The following is a 23,624-nucleotide window of genomic DNA, read 5'->3' as shown; positions in this document are numbered from 1 at the left end:
GCCACCTTTAAAACATTTCTTAAAGCATTAAATGTAAATTTCTTTGAAATCATGGAATGGGACAAAAAAGCGTTCTCTGATCTTTATGAATTGGCAAGAAAAGACATTAAAAAGAGCTGCTTGGGTTCCTTCTCCTAAAGATTGTACCCCTGGATTTGAGTTTTGAAATTTTCTCTTTGTGTCCTCCAAAAAACAACAAAAGCCAGCTCTTTACCCACCTTGGGAATAATAGTATTTGGATATACCTCTTTGGGCTAATCTCATGTGCAATGTTGTTCTTGAACTACATCTTAAATAGGACTTGCTAGTGCTAATGAGAAAGTGGTGGTTTTTGTTTGCTTCCTTGTTCTTTAACATAGAGGTCTCTCTAATTGGGAGATTTCCATAGCAAAATGAAAGTATGTATCATGCTAAGTTGAGAGTTTTGAGCACCCCCCTGTCCCCCCCAAAAAAGTCTGGATGGAATGGAATGAGAGCTCAGGAAAACATGAGCTAGAAGCAACATTCTAATTTGACATATATTTGTATGTCTGTATCAGATGGTGGTGGTGGTGGTGGTTGCTGTTATTATTGTGCTATTGTTATTATCTTTACATTTCTGTTTCCGCTGAGAAAGCTCTTGGCAAAGCCAGGAAAAAAATTGTCTCTGACGCCAGTGTGCATAATACTTGCCTCCTACCCCTACCAGCTGATGTAGGCAAGTCTTCCTCATTCCATTTCTTACCTGACTTGAAATAGTGCCATTTCTGGCTCATGTAGCCATGAATCAGGGCACATACACACATTTCCCCTACACCCATGTGGGCGGCTGCTCATGCGTGATGTGCAAATCTGCTGACATTGTGCTGTTAAGTTTCATGTCCTGTTCATTCACTTTGGAAATGGTTATGAAGGGAAGAGAGGCTGTGAAGAGGGCTTTTGAAATTGTCCTGACTTCAGGACACAGTGAGTATTATTTATGGCATCTGGAGGGGTTTTGAGCCTCAAGGTGTGCTCTCGTTTGCTTGGTGTGGATGAGAAGCTGGTTTTTTATTTGATTGGTACCATGGTGTAAGCATGATCTGGGAAGTTTGCTGGCGTTGGTTCTTATTATTTACTCTTTGATCCCTTTGTGGGGGCTACCTGGGTTGAACTGAGAACTTGTTTCTTTGCAAAGAGAATCTAGTGAGTTCCTCCCCCTCTCTTAGCTCTAGCAGTATTATCTAAAGTAAGCTTATATTTTGGTTGGGCGCTTTGTTTTGATACAATGCTGGAGAGTGAGGAAAGGCTCCAGACTGTGCAACTACAGCCCTGGGTTCTCTCCCTTCAGTGGTTGTTTGACTTTGGGCATTTTTTTTTCCTCCTCAGTGGGTTTGACATTCCCTGTAACATTGGCATTTGGGGATGGTTGGACTAGGTGACCTCCAAGTTCTTGCATTCTGTGATTTTCGGTGCCCATAGGCACTTGAAATCAGAGGGGGGTGAACTGGAAAGACGAGTGAAAATGAAAATGAAATGTTAATCAAGGGTTGATGGGAGTGGGAAATATCTGGTTTTCGTTTTTGTTATCTGGAGAAACTTAAATTTTACCTAGGAGATTTTTTATCTAGCTATGTGGGAAGAAAACTGGACTACAACAATGGAATGCTTTTTCCTTTTTTTTTTCCCTAAGGGGAGAAGGGTTCTCTTAGGCTAGTCTTTGAGCCAGGTTTATGACAGTAGTGTCACAAAATGCCACAGCCTTCACCTCTAGGTGCCTAACACACCCTTGGAAGAAAGCTTTTGGAAATGTGTGTGTGAAGGGTGTGTGAGAGTATGTTCATGGGTGTGTGTGTACGCCCTCTGTGTGTGTGTGAATGGGTGCACACTTCTGAATGTGGACGGGGTTGGTTGTGCTAGGAATGAGGAAAAACAGCAGGGCGTGCATTGATTTCCACAGTTCTGAATGGCTTCCTTGTGCCTGTAAGGATTTGATTGGTGCCAGGATGGATGGGTATTCCCCCTACCAATCCTCCCCCACCCCACAACCCCTCAGGCTAAAGGGGTAACTTGAATGAACCCTTCCATCAGTAATTTAGCTGGCGAAATGGGTAAGCATTTTCCAAATTAACTTATCTCTAGGCAAATAAGGAGATGTTGCTAGCCAGATGGCAGGCCACCCTAGAGCAGCTAAAAGGGAGTTTGGGGAGTAGAGAACCAAACTTGGCAATGTGACTTTTTACTTGTGTGAGTCCTAAAGGTTTGGCATTTCTCCTTCAGACTTGTGAGGGTATGCAAAAAGAAAAGAGTGGGAGAAAATGAAAAATGCAGCCCAGAAGAGTGGAACTCTCTGCATTTTTACTTTTTTTTCTTTTTTCTTCCCTCTCCTGCCTCTTCATCTTCCCCCTTCTTCCTTTCCTCCTCCCTGCCCCCTGCTGTAAGTGGGTAAGAAGGAAGAGAAGAGGGCTTTTCCTCTCTGATTTGTCCCAACTTTTCCCAACAAGGTTCCTTGTTCCCTTTCCTCCTCTGACCCTTTTGGGTAAAGGATAAGCTTTTGCTACTAGGAGGGGCAAAATTCCAGCGTAAGAATTTTGGCTCCCAGCTGCTTACCAAGGGTTTCAAGCAAACGCCTTCAACAGATATCCTAGTAACTCCTGAATCACTCAGCTCCTGCTGAGTTCCAGAGCCCACCCTTTAAAGGTCCAGGCATCAATGCCTCTGGAGAAAGGTGTCTGCAGCCCAGCGGGACTTGGGAGAGATGCTTTTGGGGAGAGGACAAAGAAAGAGCAAGATCTCCATTGCCTGCAAATGCCTAGAAGACATGTCCACAGAAGGCATACAGAGCCTAGCCTTGTCCCAGCCATGGAGACTGTTTATTGGAAGGCTCCTGGGTTCAAATTCCTCTCCAGTCACTGCCAACTCCTTAAGATTAATTGAGCCATTTCACAGCCCAGCTTTAGTGCAAGGAGGTCTGCAAGCCCTGAAAAAATATATTTTTTTCATCTTGACTTCTGGTTGAGGCAGGGAGGAGGTGAAGGGATAGTGTGGTGAGAACAAACTGAGCAATGCTTTTCCCCCATTGAGACAGCCTCTATCTGTCAGAACCTGTAACATTTGCTTGTACAGTGTGCCCCAATTTTGTTTGTGGCTTAGGGAACCCTGCCCAGCCCAGCTGTAGTGTGGAATTTGGAGGTTTTTGTTTCTGTTTCGTTGGTCTCTTGAGTAGTTTCCAACTGGGAAGGTTGGGCAAATTGGGAAAGCCAGTTTGATTGTGGGACAGGTGAACAGGGTTTGGGCCCTGGCTCAGATTGTCTCATCCACTTGTGTGTGTGATTAAATTGCTAGCTAACTGAGGGATCCCAATGAGCCTGTTGGTGAAGTGCTCTTCTGCCCTGTGGTGAGGCCCAGATTAAGAGTGCTTAACTATGACTGCCAGTTGCAGGGATGGTGCCAAAGTATGTCTTTCTTCTAGTCTTTGTCTGCCATCTTGGCCTCTGCTTCCCTTGGCCTGGCCTGTGGAGTGCTTGCTTTGGACAGGGACATGATTGGGAATTGAGCCTATTCTCTTAAAATAACTGCCTACTTAGAAGACCTCCCACAAAGCATCTGGATCCAGCCCCAGTGGCTTTGACCCAAGAAGTGGGATGGAGGTGGGGAATCTTAGACTCTCTAGCTTTTATTTCTAGCTCTGCAACTTGTTCTAGACCAACTGAGTCTTTGGCTTTCCAAGAATCCATGATCAAAGCTTAGCTCTTCTGATATCTTCTCAGAGTGTCTCCTGTCATTAGGTGGGTCTAGCTCTCAAAAGTATTTAGTTCATTGTGCTTTGCCCTGGCACCAAAGCACAAAGTGGAAAAACTAGAAGGAGGGATGGCTTACAGGGGATAGAAGACTCAGGAAACATCCAGTAATGACAATACTAATAATCACTTGTCAGTGCATGGGCTTATAGAGTTTATAAAGCAATTTCACATCATTTCTAATTTTGAGCATCACAGCCTGGTGAAGTGGGTGGGGATGATTGTTATTCCTGGTTTTACAGATGAGGAAAGTAAAGGTCAGAGAAATTGGTGGAGTGGGAGAGTGGGTCTGCCTTTCAAATGGAGAGGGGAGAGAGTCAGAGTTGATCATTCCCAGATAGTGTGAAGCTGAATGGAGTCAGGTGGAGAGGGAGGTGTGTGAGTCACCCCTGAAGTCATACTAGTTACCTCAGCTATTCGTTTGCATTTTAGTGCTTTTTCATACCTTTCATTTGTATAGCAATTTTGCACAGAATTCTTTATTCAGTAAAATGTTGTCTTTTTATCTTGAATACACATCAAAAAATTCCCTTTAGTTTTATGAAAACTCACTATTTGGGACCTTCAAGGTGAAAGGCAGTGTGCATTGGTGAAGCCTGAAATACAGAATGTTTTCAAGGAGCAGCAGTTTCCATACAATGGTCCTTCCTTTTGAAGAACTCTTATTTTTTTTTATATTTATTTAAAAATATGCTGCCCAGAACTTATCATGCTACTCAGGTGCCACCTGATCAGGATCCAGTACAAAGGGACTACGATTTGTCTGTGAACTATCTAATAGTGCTGTCTTTTAGTGGTTCTCAACTCTCACTGAACATTCAGATCAGTTGGGGAGTTTTTAAATACCCTTGCAAGGTCCCCAATCTAAGAGATTCTGATTTAATTGGCATGGGATAGCCCCCACCAGGGTTAAGAGCCACTGTATTAGCCTTTTGGGCTGTAGGCTCAAATGCTTTGCTGTCTAGTCTAGTCCTCCACTCATTTGTGAAATTGGCCTTTTGAACCAAACTTGAGGACTTTTTGAAGCAAACTTGTTAAATTTTGTTTTGTTGGTCCATTATTCTAGCTTTATATGGGTTTTTAAAATTTTTCTTCATACCATGCAGCAAATTAGCAGTCCCTTCTAGCATTGCATCAGTTAAACTTTATTTTCTTTGGTTGATCTATTCTAGCTTTTTTGGGGTTTTTAGCTTTTTTTCCTTCATGCCATGGAACAGATCAGCGGTCTCTTCTAGCATTGCATCATTTGCAAACTGAATTAGTATCATTCAAGTTGTTTATTCAAAGAAATGTTCAATACGATGAGGTTAATGCTAGTTCCTCTGGCATCTCACCAGAACCTCTTCTTGGAATTGGAGCACATTAATTTTTGTATATATCTGGTCAACCAGTGCAGACTCTACTGGGCTCTACCATCATCTATTCCACCAGTGGCTTAATGAGGATAACGTGGCATGATAGATTTGTTGTGTGCATTGTAGACATCAAGATGTATGCTAGGCTCATAACAATCATCTACCAAGCCAATGACCCCATCAGAAAGAGGACTATGAGTCACATGGCATCTTAATCCTGGTAAATCCTGCTGCAGACTCCAGGGTTCCCTGTTTTCTTTCAATACCTACAAACTGTATTTTCCTAACTTAGTCCAAAATTTGCCTGAGGGTCAGTGCCACAACTGTAGATTCTATGTACCACTTTCTTTTCCCCTCTTTGGAAAAGTAGGACATTATAGATGTAGCTTTCAAACAGAATATATTTGGTTTTCAAAGAGTTCAGGAAGCTCTTTGCGCATGTTTCCCTTGGTTGGCTGAATTGTTTCCATTAACCCAGTGGTCCTCAGCCCTGGCTGCACTTTGGAATCACCCGGGGAGTTAACAAGACTAACAACAATTCCTAGACTCTCTAGGGGAGGTCTGATTGAGTTGGTCATGGTGAGGCCCTGGCATCAGTATTTTTTTAAAAGCTCCCTGAGGTGACAGGAATGTTCAGCCAGGAATGAGAATGACTGCTATGTTTAAAGGAAATGTCAGCTCAGCCTGAATCTGGCTTATTGCACATGTGAATTGACAGGCTTCGCAGATGGCGAAATTTTATTCTAAGATTGTGGGGGCCTTGACAAATTTTAGGGGCTTGTGCCCACTCTGAAAAGGAGAACTCAACCCTGGAGGGTGAGTAGTCTGGCGACCTATTCGGATTTAAAATTACCAGCTGTCAGATGGTTTGAACCCTTCAGGAAAAAAAGCAGTTCCTACATATTTGCTATAATAGTGGGGAAGATTCTGTTCATTTGCTGGGTGAGCTTGGGTAAATTACTTTTCAAATCCTCTGAAATTCGGTTTCCTCATCTGCAAAATAAGGTTAGATGGATTAGATAGCTGCAACGATTTTTTTTCAGCTCTAATGATCTGTTCTTACTTTGTGATTAATACTAATGATCAAATTGATTAAGAATGTTATTATTCAATACCAGCAGGTAATCCAAAGATCCTTTTTAGCAGGTTTGGAATGCATAGGGTGATTTTAGGGGTAATAGACTTGCCTTCCTAATTATATTTAACTTAGGTTTCTTCTAGAACAATTGAACTACAAGTTGTATTCATTGAGCACATACTAGCCACCAGCAGAGAAGGGAGCCCTACAATGAGCTGAGTGGCAGGGGGCTGCCAACTTGGACTTTAGCATTTGTTAAAGAGAAATGTTGCATGGATAATTGAGAATTGCCTCTTATAGATAAAATACCAGCCTCTTAGGTCTAGGAAGGCCTAGGAGGCAAGAGGACTGGCTGCTTTGACAGCCCAGAGCCCCTTCCTGCAGTATTTTAAATAACCATTCATTTAGTTAATACTGTTACCACTGTTAATAAGAATTTCAGCAAATAAAGTTCCCTAGTTATTTCATTGGCTCCTCCCCCAAACATGGAAGTAGTTGAGGAAACTGAGGAACAGAGAGATTAAGAGACTTACTCAAGATCACAGTCAGGAAATGGTAGTTCTTGGCCTAGAACCTAGGCCTCTTGATGCCACATCCTGCAGTTCTCCCAGCGTAGCCTGCATAGTGGACTCTGGTCAGAATGTGGTCATGACTCTGAGAATTGAAGGTATTCCCCTGACATAGAGCAAAACTCAGGAGGAAACTGAAGAAAGGAACAAAGGGGCAATCTGGAGGAAAAGGAAAGGTTAAAGGAGGGATGTGTCTGAGGTCAGTTCTTTCTTGCTTTTATCACTCTGCTCTGCTAGTTTCAGGCCCCTGACAGGAATTCGGTATTTGGTCTTTGAGCATCAAGGTCGAGAGTTGGTAGCAGAGAAGAGGGAAAGTTGTGTATGCATGACAGAGGGACAGCATAGGGAAGGCAGACCTTCAGGAGGAAAAAACAAACTGGAAATGGCCTTGGGACCCTTGGGAGCAAGCTGTGGCTCTGTACCTACATTGCTGTCAGAACTTGATCAAGGCCCTTCCCCACTAAGTCTCAGTTTCCATGTCACTAAAGTGAGGAGTAGATTCAGTAGAAGAACCATGTTCTCAAATGAAATTTGAGCTGGAAGCTTCTATATAAGACAGGAAAAGGCAAAACTAGTCTGGTTGAAATGGGCCTGGGACAGAGGTGGACAACAGAGTCTGGGGCTCCAGGCAACCATCTTGCCAATGCAGACCTTAGTAATTAGGGGAATTGGAATTAAGAGAGTGAGGATGGCTCTTCTCAGCTCAGCCAGACTGCTTCAAAGACAGGGCAACCTTGGATTGGGGAGGGGAGGTTTTTCATTTAAGTGGCCAAGATTCACAGAGAATCACATGGGAGCAGAGATTAAGAGTACTTTGGAGATCTTCAACATGCCTCTCCCCCTCCTATTTTATAAGTGAGAAAACTAAGGCAGTGAAGGGGAAAGGGACTTGTCCAAGGTTGCAGTGGTGGGCTTTGGATCCTGACTCCTCAAATCAGGCCCTTGCCCCCTATAACCATCTACCTCTGCTGTGGAGTTCTGGCCCTGTGCTCCCTTGGCTGGATCAGAGACCTGAATGCTCTCTCTGATTTGGTTGCAGAAAGCGAGCTTACTGAGAGGCTGGGAGAACAAGAGTATTATGTAACCTCCTGGAGGGGAGCAGGCCTGTCAGCGGCCCTTGGGTTGCCAGGCAGTGAGGTGGGAGTTAGGGGGGATAGAATCTTCTGCAGACTAAATTAGTTCTCCTGAGGCAGGGAGCCCTGGATACAGCCCTTTGCTGCAGGGCTATCCACCCTCAGAGTCCAGTGGAAGTCAGCAATGCGCTCCATAGGCAGCTCTGGGAATAGTTCTGACAGCTCGGATCTCTCTGCCTGCTTGCTTTCATTAGAGGAGGGGAATCCATGCACCTCCGTGCCCAGCTGGCTGCAGGAAGGATGTGCTAAGAGCCCACCCTCCACCCCCTCAGAGTGTGGTGCCTAATGGCAGTAGCTACTTTTAGCTCTACCTCCCACAGCCTCTCCTCCACCCACTCTTCCTTCCTCCTCTATCTGTGAACCCTGCTGGTTGGCAGGAGGGCTGGGCAGTGGGTGCTTTGGCATTGGGAAAGAGGCATGGGGGAGCTCTTCCCAGGCATCCGTAGGAGAGGCTGCGGCAGGCCAGCATGGTGAGAGGGCTCAGAACAAAGGCAAAATGATGAGTCTGCTTTGTGCTAGGGCACAAAGATAGAAATGAGGCTCAAAGACTTATTGTCATACAGCGCCTGATCTGGGCTCAAGCTCTGGAAATCATGGTGCGATTTGAAGTTATTCCAGACAGCTATGTCTTCTAGAAAAGGAATATTACAAGCTGTCCTGAGTCTAATTCACTCATTGTGGGAGCTGGGGAACTAGGCCCAGAAAGAGAAAGGACTCACCCAAGGAAAGACAGTATATTCGTAGTAGTATTCGAGATAGAACATTGCCTTGCAAGGATGTGGGTTCCTGGACCTGTGAGACTTGCAAGCCGTCCTTGTCTTTCAGGGGTGGTAAGGGAAACCTGTATGGTGTGATGGAAAGCAAATGGTCACTGAACTAGTAGTTTGATATTTTTTAGCTCTGTGACCTTGGGCAAGTCACTTAGCCTCTCTGAGTTGGTTTTCTTTTCTGTTAGTTGGGGGTGATAATCCCTGAGAACTCTCTGAGGCAGAAATCTCTGGGTGATTGCTACAGTGGAGGGGTCTGCAATCTGTAGGCCCTGTGTAAAGGTTTTGTTAATGAGAAAAATACACATGAATAAAGGGGGGGGGCTGAAGAAATGAACTCAGTTGCTGAGTGACCTTATGCAAATCCCATTGTCTTTGTGCCCCATTTCTTTCAGCTTGGAGGACTTTCTTTTACTTTCCTCCCTTGGAAGGGTGGAAGCCCTATGACCTGGCCTGTGTCTTGGGTCCTTGGTGGGAAGCTGTGCTTTTTTTATGAGAAGGTTTCTTTTATTTACCCCCAGCTCCATCCCCCCCACCTGGCCACACACATGTTGCTATGAATAGCAGACTAGCTTTCTCTCCCTGTCTCCTGCAAAGCGAAAAGGAGAGCTTGAAAGAAAGCCAAAGTTAATTGTGTTTTTATTTAGTGCCTTCTCAAGTCCGTCAAGCCAGAACCACCCAGGTACTTGGCATTTAAAAACCAATTCTTGGCCCCCAAGAATCCTTGGCTAGAATTTATGATGAGCGTTACTGGGTTTTCATGACATGATTAAGTTGCATTAGAAATCACAGGCTCTTGACAAATGACCTACTTAGAACAAATCTACACTTTGCACCTTTATCTGCATCATTTAGTTTGGAAAATTCTCATTGCTCCAGAGGCAGGGCAAGAAAATAGGACTGTTGTATAGTCTTCTGTTCCTGCCACATTGGTCTTTTCCTCATAATCCTATGAAGTGAGCAAGGCCAGGATTATTCTCCTCATTTTATGGCTAAGGAAATTGGAACTCAGAGAATTGCTTTGATTGACTCAGATAAGTGCTATCTCTTAAAAACAGTGGTGTGCTCGGAAGAACATAGCATATAGAGTTAGCTTTTATCAGCCTATCCATACCAAGTGGCCTTGGGCAAGGAGTTCGTTCTAAAGATACCTTCTGCACTTTGCTTCTATCTAGGTCTTGTTATAAAAGTTAGTCAAGATAGCAGAGAAAACTAGGCAGATGCTACTAGATAACTCTGGCTAGGTTGGCATTAAACCACTAATTGGCAATTCAGATACATCTGTTTGACCTATGATAAGTCCATCTAGATATCATACCATCCAGGGATTCATGAGAGGCCCTGCCAAATGCAGAAGAGTGGCCCTAGATTCTATGGCTCTTCATGCCATGTTTGGAGGTTTTCTCTTTGTAGATTTATCTGGTCATGTTCAAGACTAGGCCTTGAGCCTAAAAGCTTGCTCATTATCATCACCCGTTCTCACAGTTATCCCAAAAGATAGAGAAGAATGCTTTGGATAAACCCCTTCTCATTTTGCCTGAGCTTTGGTGAAGATTGTATGCCTCTGGGACTTTATCCCTTTTACTCCAAGTGACTCAGACCACTGGGAAAAAAAAGTGTGGAATGACAGATGTAGGGAGGCAACCAGTAGCTTGCCCAGGACAAGAGGGGGACTAGCTAGGATGAGACATCTGTAGGTGCTAATCCACATGCACATATCTGTGCACTGTCTTTTTGTGGTGGTAGTGGTGGGAAGGACCAGAGTTAGTTTGTGGTGCTTAAACTGAGAAATTCACTGGATAAAAATGAGAACCCATAAGATCATTGAGCCTGTACCTTCACAGTACTTCTGGGGAAACTGAGGCCTCGGGAGAGGCAAGGACTTGCCCAGAGTCTACGAGTTGGTCCTTGACCCTTGTTCTGTTTCTCTGTTCAACTCTTGGCTGCTAGACCTCATAGTTGTTAGTCCCTTTGGATAAATGGAGTGGTGGCTAAGCCTTTTGGGAAAAGCACCTATGGCCACCACATTCAAAAAGTGACAGAGATGAAATTTGAACCCAAGTCCTTTGACTTGCTTAGAAGCAGATTGACCCAGGTGTCTTAGAGGAAAGCTATTAGAAACAAATTATGATGGAGGAAAATTGGTGCAGCCTTGCTGTCTATCCATGCTCTCTGCCCATACCCACACTTACACACTATAGGTCACATGTGATGCACACTTAAACACACTCAGACACATGGGTATATTTGAGATACACACAGGATACACGTGTGAGGTACACTTTCAAATTGACACACTAGAAGCACACACTTAGTTAACCATGTGGCACACTCACACTTGCACATACTTGGCACAGGTAGGATACACACACACATACATGAGGCATGCTTATGCAGATTTGTGTGTGTGGACACACATGGACGCATATAAAACACAGTTGCACAGCCACATGTACATAGGGCACACTGAGATTCACACCCAGATGTACTCCTACCCCCAGACACACACTCCTATACCTGAGGTACACACTCCTAAGGACTCACATGGACAAACAACCCTTCCCCTGTGTGACATATTCAAACACACCTATGCAACACACTCGCATGCCTCAAAGACCCTTGTGGGACACACTCTGATGCAGAACGTCCTACCCCTAGGGGCAGCCAGCTCTCCAAGTCTTCCAAGTGGGCACGACAGGGCACTGGCCCCAACTGGTGGGCCTCTATCACTTTGCTCTGGCTCCTCCTTCCTTTATCCCTGAAATCGTGCTTCAGAGGGAAGTGAGCTTAGGAAGAAAATGGATACTCAAGCTGGCATGTTAGTTATAGCAGGCTCCACAAGGCAAACAAAACTTAACTGAGCCCTCGAATGTTGAGTTAACAGGCAGATGGAGAAGATAAATTGACACTGATCAATGTGGGAAACTTGAACATGCTCCTTCATCCTCCAGTCCACTTACAAACCATTATGGAATGATATGATTGTGAAGTAATGTCCTAGAAAACCTAAAGTAACTGAATATTAAAGTTCATTTTTCTTGGGAATGAAGTAACAACTTGGACCAGAGCAAGTATATCTAAATTGTAGGTGGGAGGGTATGAGGGGAAGTAGTAGGATGCATGAAGAGGGGCAGAGGCCTAGCCTCTCCTCTGTGAGTGGAGGGAACAGCCACATCCTTATTGACCACAGCTCTGCCCCTAGGCACAGAAGCTTGGGCCATCTGGCCCCACTAATGAAGGTCTGCTATTTTTAGGGTTTCTCAAGCTGGAAACCAGGTCGAGGTGTCCTGGGGAGGCCCTGCTGGCCCTTGGTACCAAAGGCTGGAGATGGAAGGAGGGGGCCCTAGACTGGGTCTGGATGAAGGTTGGGAAGCAGTGAGACAGGTGACCAGAGTGTGCCAGGTCTGCCCTGGAACAGCAGATTCAGAGCCCCAGTGAGTTACTGTTGACTGTGACAGCCTCATGCCCATTTCTCAGCTTTGGACTTGAGATCAAGAAACACAAATTCCAGTCACTACTCAGACACTTAAGGTGTGCCTCAGTCATGTTCCTCTCTTCTGTCAGGGTCTTATTTGGTCTATAGGTAAGATAGCCAGTATTGCCCTCAGATGCTGGCAAGGCTCAAATAGGCTGCGAGTTGAGAAAATACTTTGCAGATGTACTTATTCCTTGCCTCACAAAGCTGTACCTCCTCTATCCCTAAGCTCGTCTCGATGCCTGCCAAAAACTGGGCCTGACTCCTATCAGAGTAGCCATAGAAAGAAAAGCCCAAAGAGAGGGCCAGGGGAAGGTAACCTCATGGGGTCAGGTTGATCAGAGTCATGCTGGAGTCTACCACACTCATACAGATGCTTCTCAATAGCAGGTCAGTCCCTTCCCATAAAACAGGTTTGCAACATTTAGGTGATCATATAGCTTCAGCTCCTCGACAATCCTAGATAGTGAGGGAAAGTGGGGGGCATCAGGAGCAGAGACTTCTTCTTATACTAAGAAAAACGAGGTCAGACTATCTGTACCTGCCACCTGCCAGAGGAAGCAGCCTGGAGTGCCAGTTCTGACCCTGAGAGAGTGTCTAAGTTTTGTGCTCAGGGCCATTTCACCTGCTTTGTTGAGGGGTGGGTGAGGAACTCAACTATGTAGCCCAGGTTCAGATTTCTCCTCACCCCGTGCATTGTGGGCAAAGTTCTTCTGAGCCTCAGTTTTCTGGTCTATAAAATGAACTTAATGTAAAGTCTCAGGATTGTTGAGTGTAAGAATTTACTGTGACAAGGAATGTTAAAAGTGCTTTGTAAAATGTTGAACATGTTTTGTTGCTGTTTGGATTGTTAAGAGTTCATCCAGGTCATGATTTCAGGTTGTTTGAAGGTAATCCAGGAGCTTGTCTTCACTTTATTACTCCACTCATTTCCCCTACCCTTCTTTTAAGCCAGTATTGTCTCCATTTTACGGATGGGATACTGAGGCCCAGAGAAGGAAGGGACCAGCCTGAGGATACAGTATTAGGTAGTGGGAGATTCAAGACTAGAAGCCATGCCTTCAGACTCTGTTCAGTGTTCTTTCTATGGACCCAAGCTACCACCCAATGAATTCCAGTGCTAAAGGAAGCTGCCAGCGGCAGCTTAAGTTAATAAACGTTAAAAATTTAGGTTTGTCTCTGCCACGTAGCAAGGAAGGGGGGCTCTCTGGGGCCCAGCAGTGCCCTGCTTGCCCATGAGAGTCACACTGATTGACCCTTCATCACTTCCACGGCAGCTCACGTCCCACTCGTCTCCTGCGTGTTGGAAGCAGTGAAGCATTGGAGATGATGCTAAGCTGTTGTGAGAGGGAATTGTGCTGCCCGTTTAAGCCATTTCAGGAGGATCCCTGAAGGCACTTGATCCAACTTGGCCACCCCCACCTCCTCACAGTTTCCTGGATACAGAACCCCTGTGTGGCTGATCTGTCTAAGGGGTTAGGCTGAAAGGTATCTGAGGAAATAATATTTGAGGGCCTTGATCTGTGGAGTATTTTGCCAACTCTTGAGGAATAAGATAGTAGAAATCTAAGAACCCAAACAGAGAGAGTCCCTTGAAACCATCTGGGCTGACTCGCACCTGGCCTCCAGGACTTTTTCTCCCTTAGTGTGTTCTTCCTCGTATACCACAGACTCTCGAGCTGGGCCAGATTTCCTAGAACCTTTCTAGCTTGTTTATTTTTGCCTTTTTGAGCCCAGAAGAGAGGTGGGTAGGCACATTGAGACAGAGTGGTGACAGGAAGGAGATGGAAGAATCTGTGGAGCTCAGGCCTTGGGTGCTAAGCATTGGGGAAAAAGGGTTTTTATGTCTTTTTTCATCTGTCCTGCCACTAATACATTATTTTCCTATAGCCTGGTGATTGGCTGTGGGATCCTAACCCAATCTGTTGCTCTTTTCGTTTGTGCTGCTAAAACCTGTAGAATGACTACAGTACTGGCCTTTCTGGGGGATTGGACCAGCAGTGTCAGGGGCTGGGGGTGGGGAAACTGGAGGAAAAAAGGAGAGAGACTCCTTCTGTTCTTCGAGTTTGAGAACCCAGAGAGGTGAATAGGGAAGGGTTGGCTGCCAAAGCCCTGCCAAGAAGCAGTCAGTTTCCTCAGCTTTCCTGATCCTAGACACCTCGTTTTTTTAATTTTATTTTTGAACAGGAAATACATTCACATGGTTCAAAATTCAAAAGGTACAGGAGGATGCACAGTGAAAAGTCTCACCCCTGCCCTTCAGTCACTTGGCTTCCTCTGCAGAGGCCACCAGTGGGTCCCTCCAGAGAAATGTTCTATGGATATATAAGCATATATTAATATATTCCTCTTTCTCTTTTTTATGGTAATATGCTCTACACACTGTTCTATACCTTGCTATACCTTGAAGGTTCTTTGACCACATGGGGCATGAGGGTGTGCTGTGGACAGCAGAGGTTAAGAGCACTGGTTCTAGAGTAAACTACCTGGGTTTTGGTTCTGGACTTGTGTGGCCTTCAGCAATCACTTCATCTCTCTTAACCTTGGTTTTCTCATTTTTAAAATGGGGATCAAATAAGTCAGTATATGTAAAAATTTAGATTTGTTTCTGAAACATAATAAGCACTCAATAAATGTTAGCCATTTTTTATTATTAGGAGAAAAACGTTGGACTTTGAGTCAGAAGATCTGGGCTCTCTTCTGGTCTCTGCTCCTAGGATAGCTGAGTGACTTCCTTTGTCCAAGCTAGTTTCCTTATCTTTAAAATATAATGTCTCATCCTTACTCTGCTTATCTCCCAGAGTTACTGGGAGGATCCAGTGAGCTCATGAATGTGAAATGAAAGTCAAAGCAACTTAGAAACTATAATGTTCTGAGCACATGGAAGGGGTACTGCTTAATCTTTTCATGGAAGCTACTTTGGATGGCTTGAACCCAATGGCCTGACCTGGGTGGAGAAGGCAGTACCCTTTCTTCTGGCAGTGGAACCCAAAGGCCATCGCTGTACTAGAGTTCCATTCTGGGGGGAGGTAGCCCATGGCAAAAATTTGAAATACTCAAGTTTTGTCTTCTGACCTTTCTTATCCCACCTCATCCCTCTCCTGACTTCCTTGTTTCCATGTCTTCTCTGACTCCCTTCTGTCTCCTTTGCTTACCCTCTGTCTCTTATCAAAACCTGATTTTAGAAGCATCTGTCAAAGATGACCCCAGCTTTCCATTTGAGATAACCTAGTCCAGCTGGCTCAGAGAAGAGCCAGATCAGCTCAAATTCATATTGCAAGTCATTAACCAAGCCAGGCCTGGAGCCAATTCTTTCCATTCCATTAGTTTTTTTCACTAGTATTTGCATTTTAGTGTGAATTTGTATTTGAGAATCCTTAACAAAGACATTTGGTAGTGAGGGAGATTCTGGAAGTGTCTCTAATTAGCCCTCATACTGAGGTGTTCTTACCCCTTAATTTCCAAAGTCAGACTTATGTGGGGTCCTGAAGGGAAGGAGAGGCAAGTGCTGGTTGTAGTGCTAAAGGGATGACGTCTGTAGGGTAGAGGGAGGAAAGAGCACCAGAAAATGCGTGAAACAGTGATCTCCAAAGTGAAGCTCAGGGAAAATATTAGAAGTTCTTTATATATTAAATTGTTAATTTCATCATTATTTAATTGCTATTTTTGTGGAGATTTTTATAAAACATAATATATTAGTAGTCTTTAGATACTGGGATAGGTGTTCATTTTTTTTAACCAATTGACAATTTTTAACCGAAAGCAATTGGCAGCTATCTGTCTAAAAGTCTGTAGGTTTGGTTTCTAATCTTGGCTCTGCTGCTGACTAGCTTGACACATTAGGGAACTTCTCCTCACCGGACTCTCAGTTTTCTAATCTAAAATGTTGGACTGAACTGGGTGTGCTAGCTCTTGGGAGTCTCCAATCCTGATCTTCTTTGAGTATAAGAATCCACTGTCTGTCAGGCTCTTGAACCTGAGACAGAGTCAAGACGAGTAGGTTCAAGCCCTAGCACTTTACTGGATGCTTTGTCCTTCAGTCAGCTGCCCTGGGTCCCTTCCCTTCTCTGCCCCCACCTCCTCCACCTAGCCCAGACAGGCAGAACCCTCTCTTATATAAGCCTGGCTGACCTACTTGAACTTCTTTTGTTACAAGCACAACCGCTTTTCCTGCAGACACAGACTTGATGCTGTCCCTCCTGACTCTGAGGGTGGGTCTACTTGGACTTCTCTTGTGTCCTCTCTGGCAGCCTAGATTTAGATGTTGCATCCCTCTGTCTGAAGTCTTTAATGACACAATCTGAAGGGAAGCCAGCTCAGCCACTGTGAGTCCTTTGGGGCCTGATCCAGTGGCTGCTCAGTGAACACCCCTGCCATCCACTTGTTCACCATTTACCATGTCTTCTAGGAACCCAAGACTGTGCTAGACCTTGTCAGGAGAGACTTGGTCCACCCCTGAACAGGAAATACTGCTGACAGGGACCAGAGGCACTGCTAAATGCCGTGGCCAACCATCTTTTCTCTCACAGTGAGCCAACAGGCAGAGGGAAATAAGTAAGCTACTGGAAACCATCTTCTACTTTCTGATGGGCCGTTTAAATGAGATTTCCTCTTTGGGCTGTAAGAACTCCCAAAAGACAATTACATTCTCTTTGGAAATGCACGCTAAGGCTCAGAGCCTTTGCAAGCCTGTGTCCTGGGTGGGCATGCTCAGTAGACTCCAAGGTGGTTTAAGTTGATTGAAATATATTTATTTTTTTCTGTCTCTTCTCCAGATATAGGAGCAGGTCACAGAGCTCCTGACTGAATGCTGTTCCTGTTATCACCACCTTAGACCAGATGGCCACATTTAAAGATGATATCAGAACCATTAGTTCCGAACTATCTCCTCCTTTGCTCCTCCCCCCACCTACAGCCCTCCTTCCCCAAGATTTTTAACACGACATCTGTCAAATGGATAAAATGACTTTCCTTTCTCTCTGCCTTGCCCACCCACCCTCTGGCTGTGGTGTTGATGATTATAGAACTATGCATGTGGGAGGCACAGAGGACAGATTCTTCATGTAGTTCTAGCCCCTTCCTCCTACCCTTCTGTAAACCTAGAAGAGCCCCCACCCCCATCCCTCCCCAGGAAACTCCAAGGCTGGCCTTCAAGTTCTAGCCCAGGAAAAGTTAAGGCTCCCAAGGCTGTTCCCAGTGGATCCACAAGACGAAATTCAAGAACTCAGGTTCAAGGCCCAGGATGGGTCTAGGTCATCTCAGAAATTTGGGGCTCTTTGAACCCTCTGCCTCTCCCCTAGCCTTGGCCTGTTATCTCTCGAGGTATGAAGGCAACAAGAGACCCAAATGGGTGGCTGGAACTTAGTACCTACAGCAAGTCCAAGAAGAAGGGCATGATGTCAAGGGCAGGAACATTTTGGAGATAGGGCCCAAGCTAGCTCAAGAGACAGGTTACCTCCAGCTTGGGATGGCATGCTTCTGACTCAACTCATGGAGAGAGCATTGCTGAGTCAATTTTTTTTGTTTTTTTTTTTTACTAATAATTTGTCTCTTAGAACATTGGAGACTTACTTGGATAGAGTGAACACAGCTCTAGGATATTGTTTCTAGATTGTAGTGTAGAGAGATGCTGCAAGGAATTTTCATTAGGGCTACTGGGGTCCTCAGTGCTGAAGGTCAGGGCAGAGGTGAGAGTGGAGGAGCAACAGAGCAGATGCAGATAGCCTCTCAAGGCAGACTGGGAACATCCTCCTGGACAAGCAACTGTAATTCCTCAGCCTGCCAGGAACCTGACGCAAGAACAAGAAGCCAGGAGACAGAGTTTCAGAGATTCTTGTTTCTTCTGAATAGTCCAGCACAGTAAGAGGAAATTCTTATATTTCAAACTCTAGCTCTATAAAGTTTAAGACACTTGGTCTTAGTATGATTTATGATTCAGAATCACTTGGGCTGCTTGTGAAAAATGCTGGGGTGATCCTGACCCGGGGTTTGTGGACCACACATTATGCCACACAAACTGGCGTAATGGGTCAGAAGCACCTGGGTGATGCCAAAAGATCGCGGAACAACTTGATAGTAACTCCTGTTTCCAAAATGTTTTGGAGATGCAAGCTGATGTTTATCAGATTGGGAGCTGCTCTGATGTGGGAGACTTCTCTGGCCAAAAGGATCATGGTTGGTGGTCCAGAGACATGTCTTCTCTCTGATCTGTGCAATCCTTGGCCCATTTGGCTGCATTTTCTCTAAAGGACTTATTCCCTCAACAAGACTAAACTCAACATCATGAACTTCAGGGCGACAGCTGAGTCTCACTTCAGAAACTCCTGGGCCCATTAAGCTGAGCTAGTGGCTGAAGTTTCATACCAGAAGAGTCCATTGCTAAGGTCCAGGCCAAGCAAGCAACTCCCCTTCCTTCATATGTTTGGTCACCATTATAGCTGAGATTACCTTGTAACTTCCTTTGGAAGAGGTACAGAAAGAGGTGCCATACTTTACCATCAGTCTGTAATAAATGAGAAAATGTCCTCGATGGCTTCATACCTTAAGAGGCTTGTCTGGGTTTCCATGCTTTTAGGTCCTGGCAGGTGTGAGTTGGCTTGTGACTAAAGTACATATTGGCCCCCGGGATCAGGTGATCTGGTTTGCTCTTGCTGAGCCTACCCACATTTAGGCTCACCTTTCCAGATCAAGCCAGCCCAGCTGGGTTTCATGTCTGCCAGGTGTGGCTGAAGCCAACAGTACATCTTTTCATTTTATTAAAGTGAAAAATGGATGATACAATGGGACATTGAAGGAAGCCAATGCCTAATTACTCGCAAATCACACACCCAAACTAGGAAAAAGATGAGAAGAGATGATATTTGCATATTTCCTTTCAGTGCATTTAGAGCCATCATCACTTGAATGTATTAAGTATTCTGTTCAGAAATGAAATTATTTAGTTATGGGCAATAGCAACACCCAGATTAAAGCTGAAACCATCCAGGTGTGAACTATTAAGTCATAGAGAAAAGAAAAAGCAATTGTTGTGATTTTTTTTTTTTATATTCATAGTGGGGTTTTTCTTACCTGGCATCTCTTCTCCTTTCCCTGATGACCATCAAGCACTTGTGCAGATCTTCAGCAAAAACCAGCTCACCCCAGAAGCCACCTGGCCATAAATCCTGCCAACAATGGATTGGCCTGTAGGCCACCTGGTACATATCATGTAAATAGTTTCCTTGACCCCATAGAATGTTCTGAAGCCTGACAGAGATGCTACCTCTGTTGCTGTGAGCTGCCTCAGAGCTTGCCTGGTTTTAGGGCTTAGGTCATAGAAACTTTAGATGGAGGCTAAAAACAATGCTGTTTATTATGGATTAAGCAGATGTTTTAGATCTACCGTTCACAAGTGTACACTCTGGTTGTTTGGAGAATAACACTCTGGTTGACAACTTGAATAACTCCAAGTTGTCTTATTTTCTATTTATCCTAGGTAGAAATTAGTGAAAGAGACAAAAAGTAGAGAGGATACAGGCTAGAGTCACCAGGGAAGGGATTAAGGAGCAAGCAGGCCAACATCACACAGCTGGGATGAGGCAGCCTAGTTCCAGTGTCCCTACACTTGACCATGGCTTAGGGTATGGCTGAATCAGAGGCACAGAGGTAGGAGTGCATCTGCTTGCAAGAAACGCAGTTTGGCCAGAGTGGAAGGTCCCTGCCAGGTTCGAAGCAAGGGTTGGATCCATAGGTGGGGCTAGATTAAGGAGAGCTTTGAGAGATTGACAATAGGGAGTTATTGAAGCTTCTTGAGCTTGGATAGTGACACCAGCAAGAAAGTTTTGAGAAATGCATCATTAAGGAGTAGCTTGAGGGAGAGAGAGGCAAAAATGGGAAAAATTAGGAAGGAGGGGAATGAGGGCATATGATGAGTTTTACATATGTTTTATTGGAGGTGGTAGCAGGCCATCCAGTGAAATGTGGACCAGGCAGCTGGAAATATGGGATTGGAGGTGAGTAAGAGCTGATGCCATGAGAAAGATGATTTCTCTGAGGAGCTCCATAGAGAGAACAAAGAGCAAAGGTCCCCATTGACTTTTGAATGGGGCAATCAAGGTCTAAAGTGGAAAACTTAGTCCTTAGTTTTCCCAGCCAGTGTAACTGGCCTGTGCTTTAATGTGTCACCAGCAATGCCTGAGTGAATTATATTCAGGAAGCTAGTCAGCTCCAAGTTCTCATTTTTCTGAGCAGAGAGCAGTAAAACCATCCTGTTGAGCACAAAGGAGAATAAGAATAAATAAGCTGCAATAATGAAATTCCTGTCCTTTGCAAAGCTGAGATGTTAGCCTCAATAGAAAGCCAGAGCTGGAAGTGACTTGGAAGGTTGTCTGTCTGGTTCAAGTCTGTAACTTGGTTGATAAAGAAACTGAGACAAGTAAAGGGACCTGTCCAAGATCATTCAGTGAGTTACTGGCAAAGCTTCTTCCAATAGGCAGTCTTTGTTACACACTGTGGTACCTCCTAGCTGTTGTTGGAACAGCCTGAGTCACAGCGTCCCAGAACTGTTGAGGATTGTTGTCCTTGAACACTTTTGGCAAGATAGCCACTCTGTTTACAAGGCTGTATTAAAAAGACATCTGGTTTATTCAGGAGAGAGCATAAAATCCCAGCCTATTTTAGATGTGCTTAAAGGGAACAAAGGAAGGGATTTTGCTCTTGTCCATGCCTACCTGTTGAGGAAGAGGACCTTCTGAGAGGACAGGGACAGGCACTAACTGAGAAAACCTTATAGAGAGGCAAAAAAAACCCTTATGTCCCTCCTTGTCCTCCTGTGAAGCTTTTCAGCAGGCAGGCCCAGCTCAGCTACCTTTATGGCAATTGGAAAATTTGCTATTTTTTTTAACCTTTCCCCCTTCTGCTTCTTGCCATCAAAACTCTAATATTTCTGGCAGCCACCGAAGCTAATTAAATAACTATTTTGGGGGTGGTACTGTTCAGCTAGAAGGCAAGAACAAGAAGAAGACATGTGGTATGACTCTGGAAAACTGGGTGAAGGTTTTGATCCCAGGGATTTTTTCTGTGTTGGTAAGGGCTGGAATTGGGAATGCTCCTTACATGACCCAAAATATTCTTTCTCAGACATACCAACCGTGGAGGAAATCCTTATAGATAGGCAGCGAGCCCAACCTAGGGGGTGGCATGGGTATTCCTGGGGAGAATAAGGCTTCAGGAGAGGCAAGGGTAAAGCCTAGACTAGGAAGCTCCTCTTCTAGGGCAGTGGTTCACCCAGTGTGATCCCTGAACCAGCAATGTAGGCATCATCTGAGAAGTTGTTTGAAATGTAAGTTCTCAAGCCCCACTTCAGACCTACTGAATCAGAGACTCCTGGGGCCTAGCAATCTGTGTTTTAACAAGCCCTCCAGGGCATTGAGAGCTACTGCTCTAGGTTATTCACAGGGTTAGCTGGTCTCCCTGGAGAGAGAAACCAGCTGGGAGCTGTCTCTGCCTTCTTGACAGGCAGTATGGGGGATTGGCAAAAGCAAAGCTATAGAGTAAGGCCGACTAGAGACTCAAATCTGCGCTACCACTGGGTGACTGTGGGCTACTTGGTTAACCTCACACGTTATTGTCAGTAAAAATGGAGATGTTAATGCTTACCTTGGAGACTTATAGAGGTTGAGATCACAAAAGAAAACCCCTTTCCCAATGCCTGGCATATGTTTTCAACAAATATGAGTTTCTCTTCCTCCCTCCTTCCCTTTCTTCCTCCCTGTTTTACTTTCTTCCTCCCTTCTTCCCTGTCTTCTTTCCTTCCCCCTCAAAGGGCCCACTGGCCACTCCAAGTTAGCGCCATGTAGTAGACACGTGCTTCATTGTTGATCAGAGACCAGCCTTAGAGGTCAAATTCCCAAACCTTCCAGGGTATGGTGATTGTATTTCCAGGTTAAAAGTCAGGTCACATGGGTCTGATAACAGATGAATCTATTTATAGGATCAGTGAAATAGAATATTTGAAATTAAGATTGTCTTGGGAAAGCTAGATAAAAAGAAATAGGATTTCATTCCTTCTTTAAGAATGATATTATGACTCTTCCTCCTCCCCATCCTCTTATTCATGTCCACAAGTATCTTTGATGTGGGGGTGCATAACACTGTGTGTCCCACTCACTGGCAAGTCTGAGCAAGAGCCAACCTATACTGTATTTAGTGCTGCACCTGAAATGTCCTGGGGATTGGGAATTATTTTGTTGGAAGTCACATTAGCGCTGTCCCAAGGCCAAGAGCTATTTGGATACCTTGCTGGAGTAACCCAGTACCACGTCTTGGTTTTATGTGTGGCTTTCAGGATGAAAGTTGGGACAGTTGGGAAATTAGGGCTTTTTGTGGGAGGAGGGGTATAAACCAATATAAGAAATAAAGATTTTAACCCCTGATATAGCCATTCCAAAATGACCTTTTCTTGGCTTTCTTCCTCTTATAGCTCTGTACCATTTGATAATTTGATCAGCTCCTGAGCCTTGAAACTCTTGTCCTTGGCTTTTGTTATATTGCACTCCCTGATATCCAGCATGTAAGCTGACAGTTCCATTTTAGTTTATTCTATGGGTCCTCTTCTATTCCTTACGTCCCACTGTCACTGCTACTTTCTAAAGTAGCAAAGCCCAGAATTGAAGCTAGGTTTGCCTGCCCTTAACCACTGTTGCATACTGCTTGAAGGGCATTCACTGTTGGTATCCGAAGGGCCTTTGATCTTCAGGTAAGGACTATAGCTGAATCACAGTGAGCAGATCTCTGCACACAGTGGGAGCTGGCTGAATGAGTGTTGGATGAAAAATGGATGAGCAGAGAAAAGTGCATATTTGTGAAAAAATTGTAGCAATTTAAAAGTCAATTCTGTACATAAAAGGGAAATTTGAAACCAATTTCCAGCCCAAATTTGGTTTACTTTTAAAACAACTCTGAAAATAGGAAAGGGACATCCCCTTATTCCTGCTTGTATTTGTGACTGGAGAGCCCAGGAGCCCCTTACAGCTACCAGCCCCTTCTCTAATAGCTGTCCTCTCATATCTGTACACACATCTGTTGACTCTTGGTTCAATGTGTTATAGCTCATGAAACAGGTGGGAGTGTAGAGTTATCCCCATTTAACAGGTGAAGAAACTGAGACCCAGAGGCAGCATAGTTTATAAGAGCAGAGACTCTAGAGCCAGACTGTGCCTACATTTGAATTATGGCTTCAATACTTATTGGTTGTGTGAATTTGGGCAAATTATTTAACCTCTCTGAGCCTCAGTTTCCTCATCTGTAATATAGGAATAATAGTGTCTCCTCAACGGGCTGTTGTGACGCTTAAATGAGTTAAAGTGTGTAACGTGCTTAGAATAGTGCCTGCCATATAGTAGGTACTTTATATTAGCTAATACCATCATCATTGTCGTTACACCTTTAGCAAGTAGTATAGCAAGGTCTTGAATCCAGGTGTTCTTTTTCTACCTTCTATATCTATGGTG

At 44.5% G+C, this 23,624-nt stretch overlaps 1 protein-coding gene across 8 annotated transcripts in view; it reads left to right on the top strand.

The window, feature by feature from the left end:
- The window catches only part of ARHGEF9 (Cdc42 guanine nucleotide exchange factor 9), a 259,278-nt gene that overhangs the window by 117,016 nt on the left and 118,638 nt on the right, over positions 1-23,624 (top strand). Inside the window, exons 1-2 of one of the 8 annotated variants that reach the window (XM_058536012.1) lie at positions 16,625-16,689; positions 16,911-17,994. The exons of 5 other annotated variants lie outside the window; for them this stretch is intronic. Coding sequence is in view for 2 of the 3 variants with exons in the window: in XM_058536008.1 (XP_058391991.1) it covers positions 20,115-20,126 (12 nt within the window). In the remaining variant the exon portion in view is untranslated. 2 more of the 8 variants (XM_058536008.1, XM_058536007.1) reach the window with 2 other exon arrangements.

Source organism: Diceros bicornis, chromosome X (assembly GCF_020826845.1).
Source record: "Diceros bicornis minor isolate mBicDic1 chromosome X, mDicBic1.mat.cur, whole genome shotgun sequence".
Taxonomy (NCBI): domain Eukaryota; kingdom Metazoa; phylum Chordata; class Mammalia; order Perissodactyla; family Rhinocerotidae; genus Diceros; species Diceros bicornis.
This window is presented reverse-complemented; position numbering and strand designations above follow the sequence as displayed.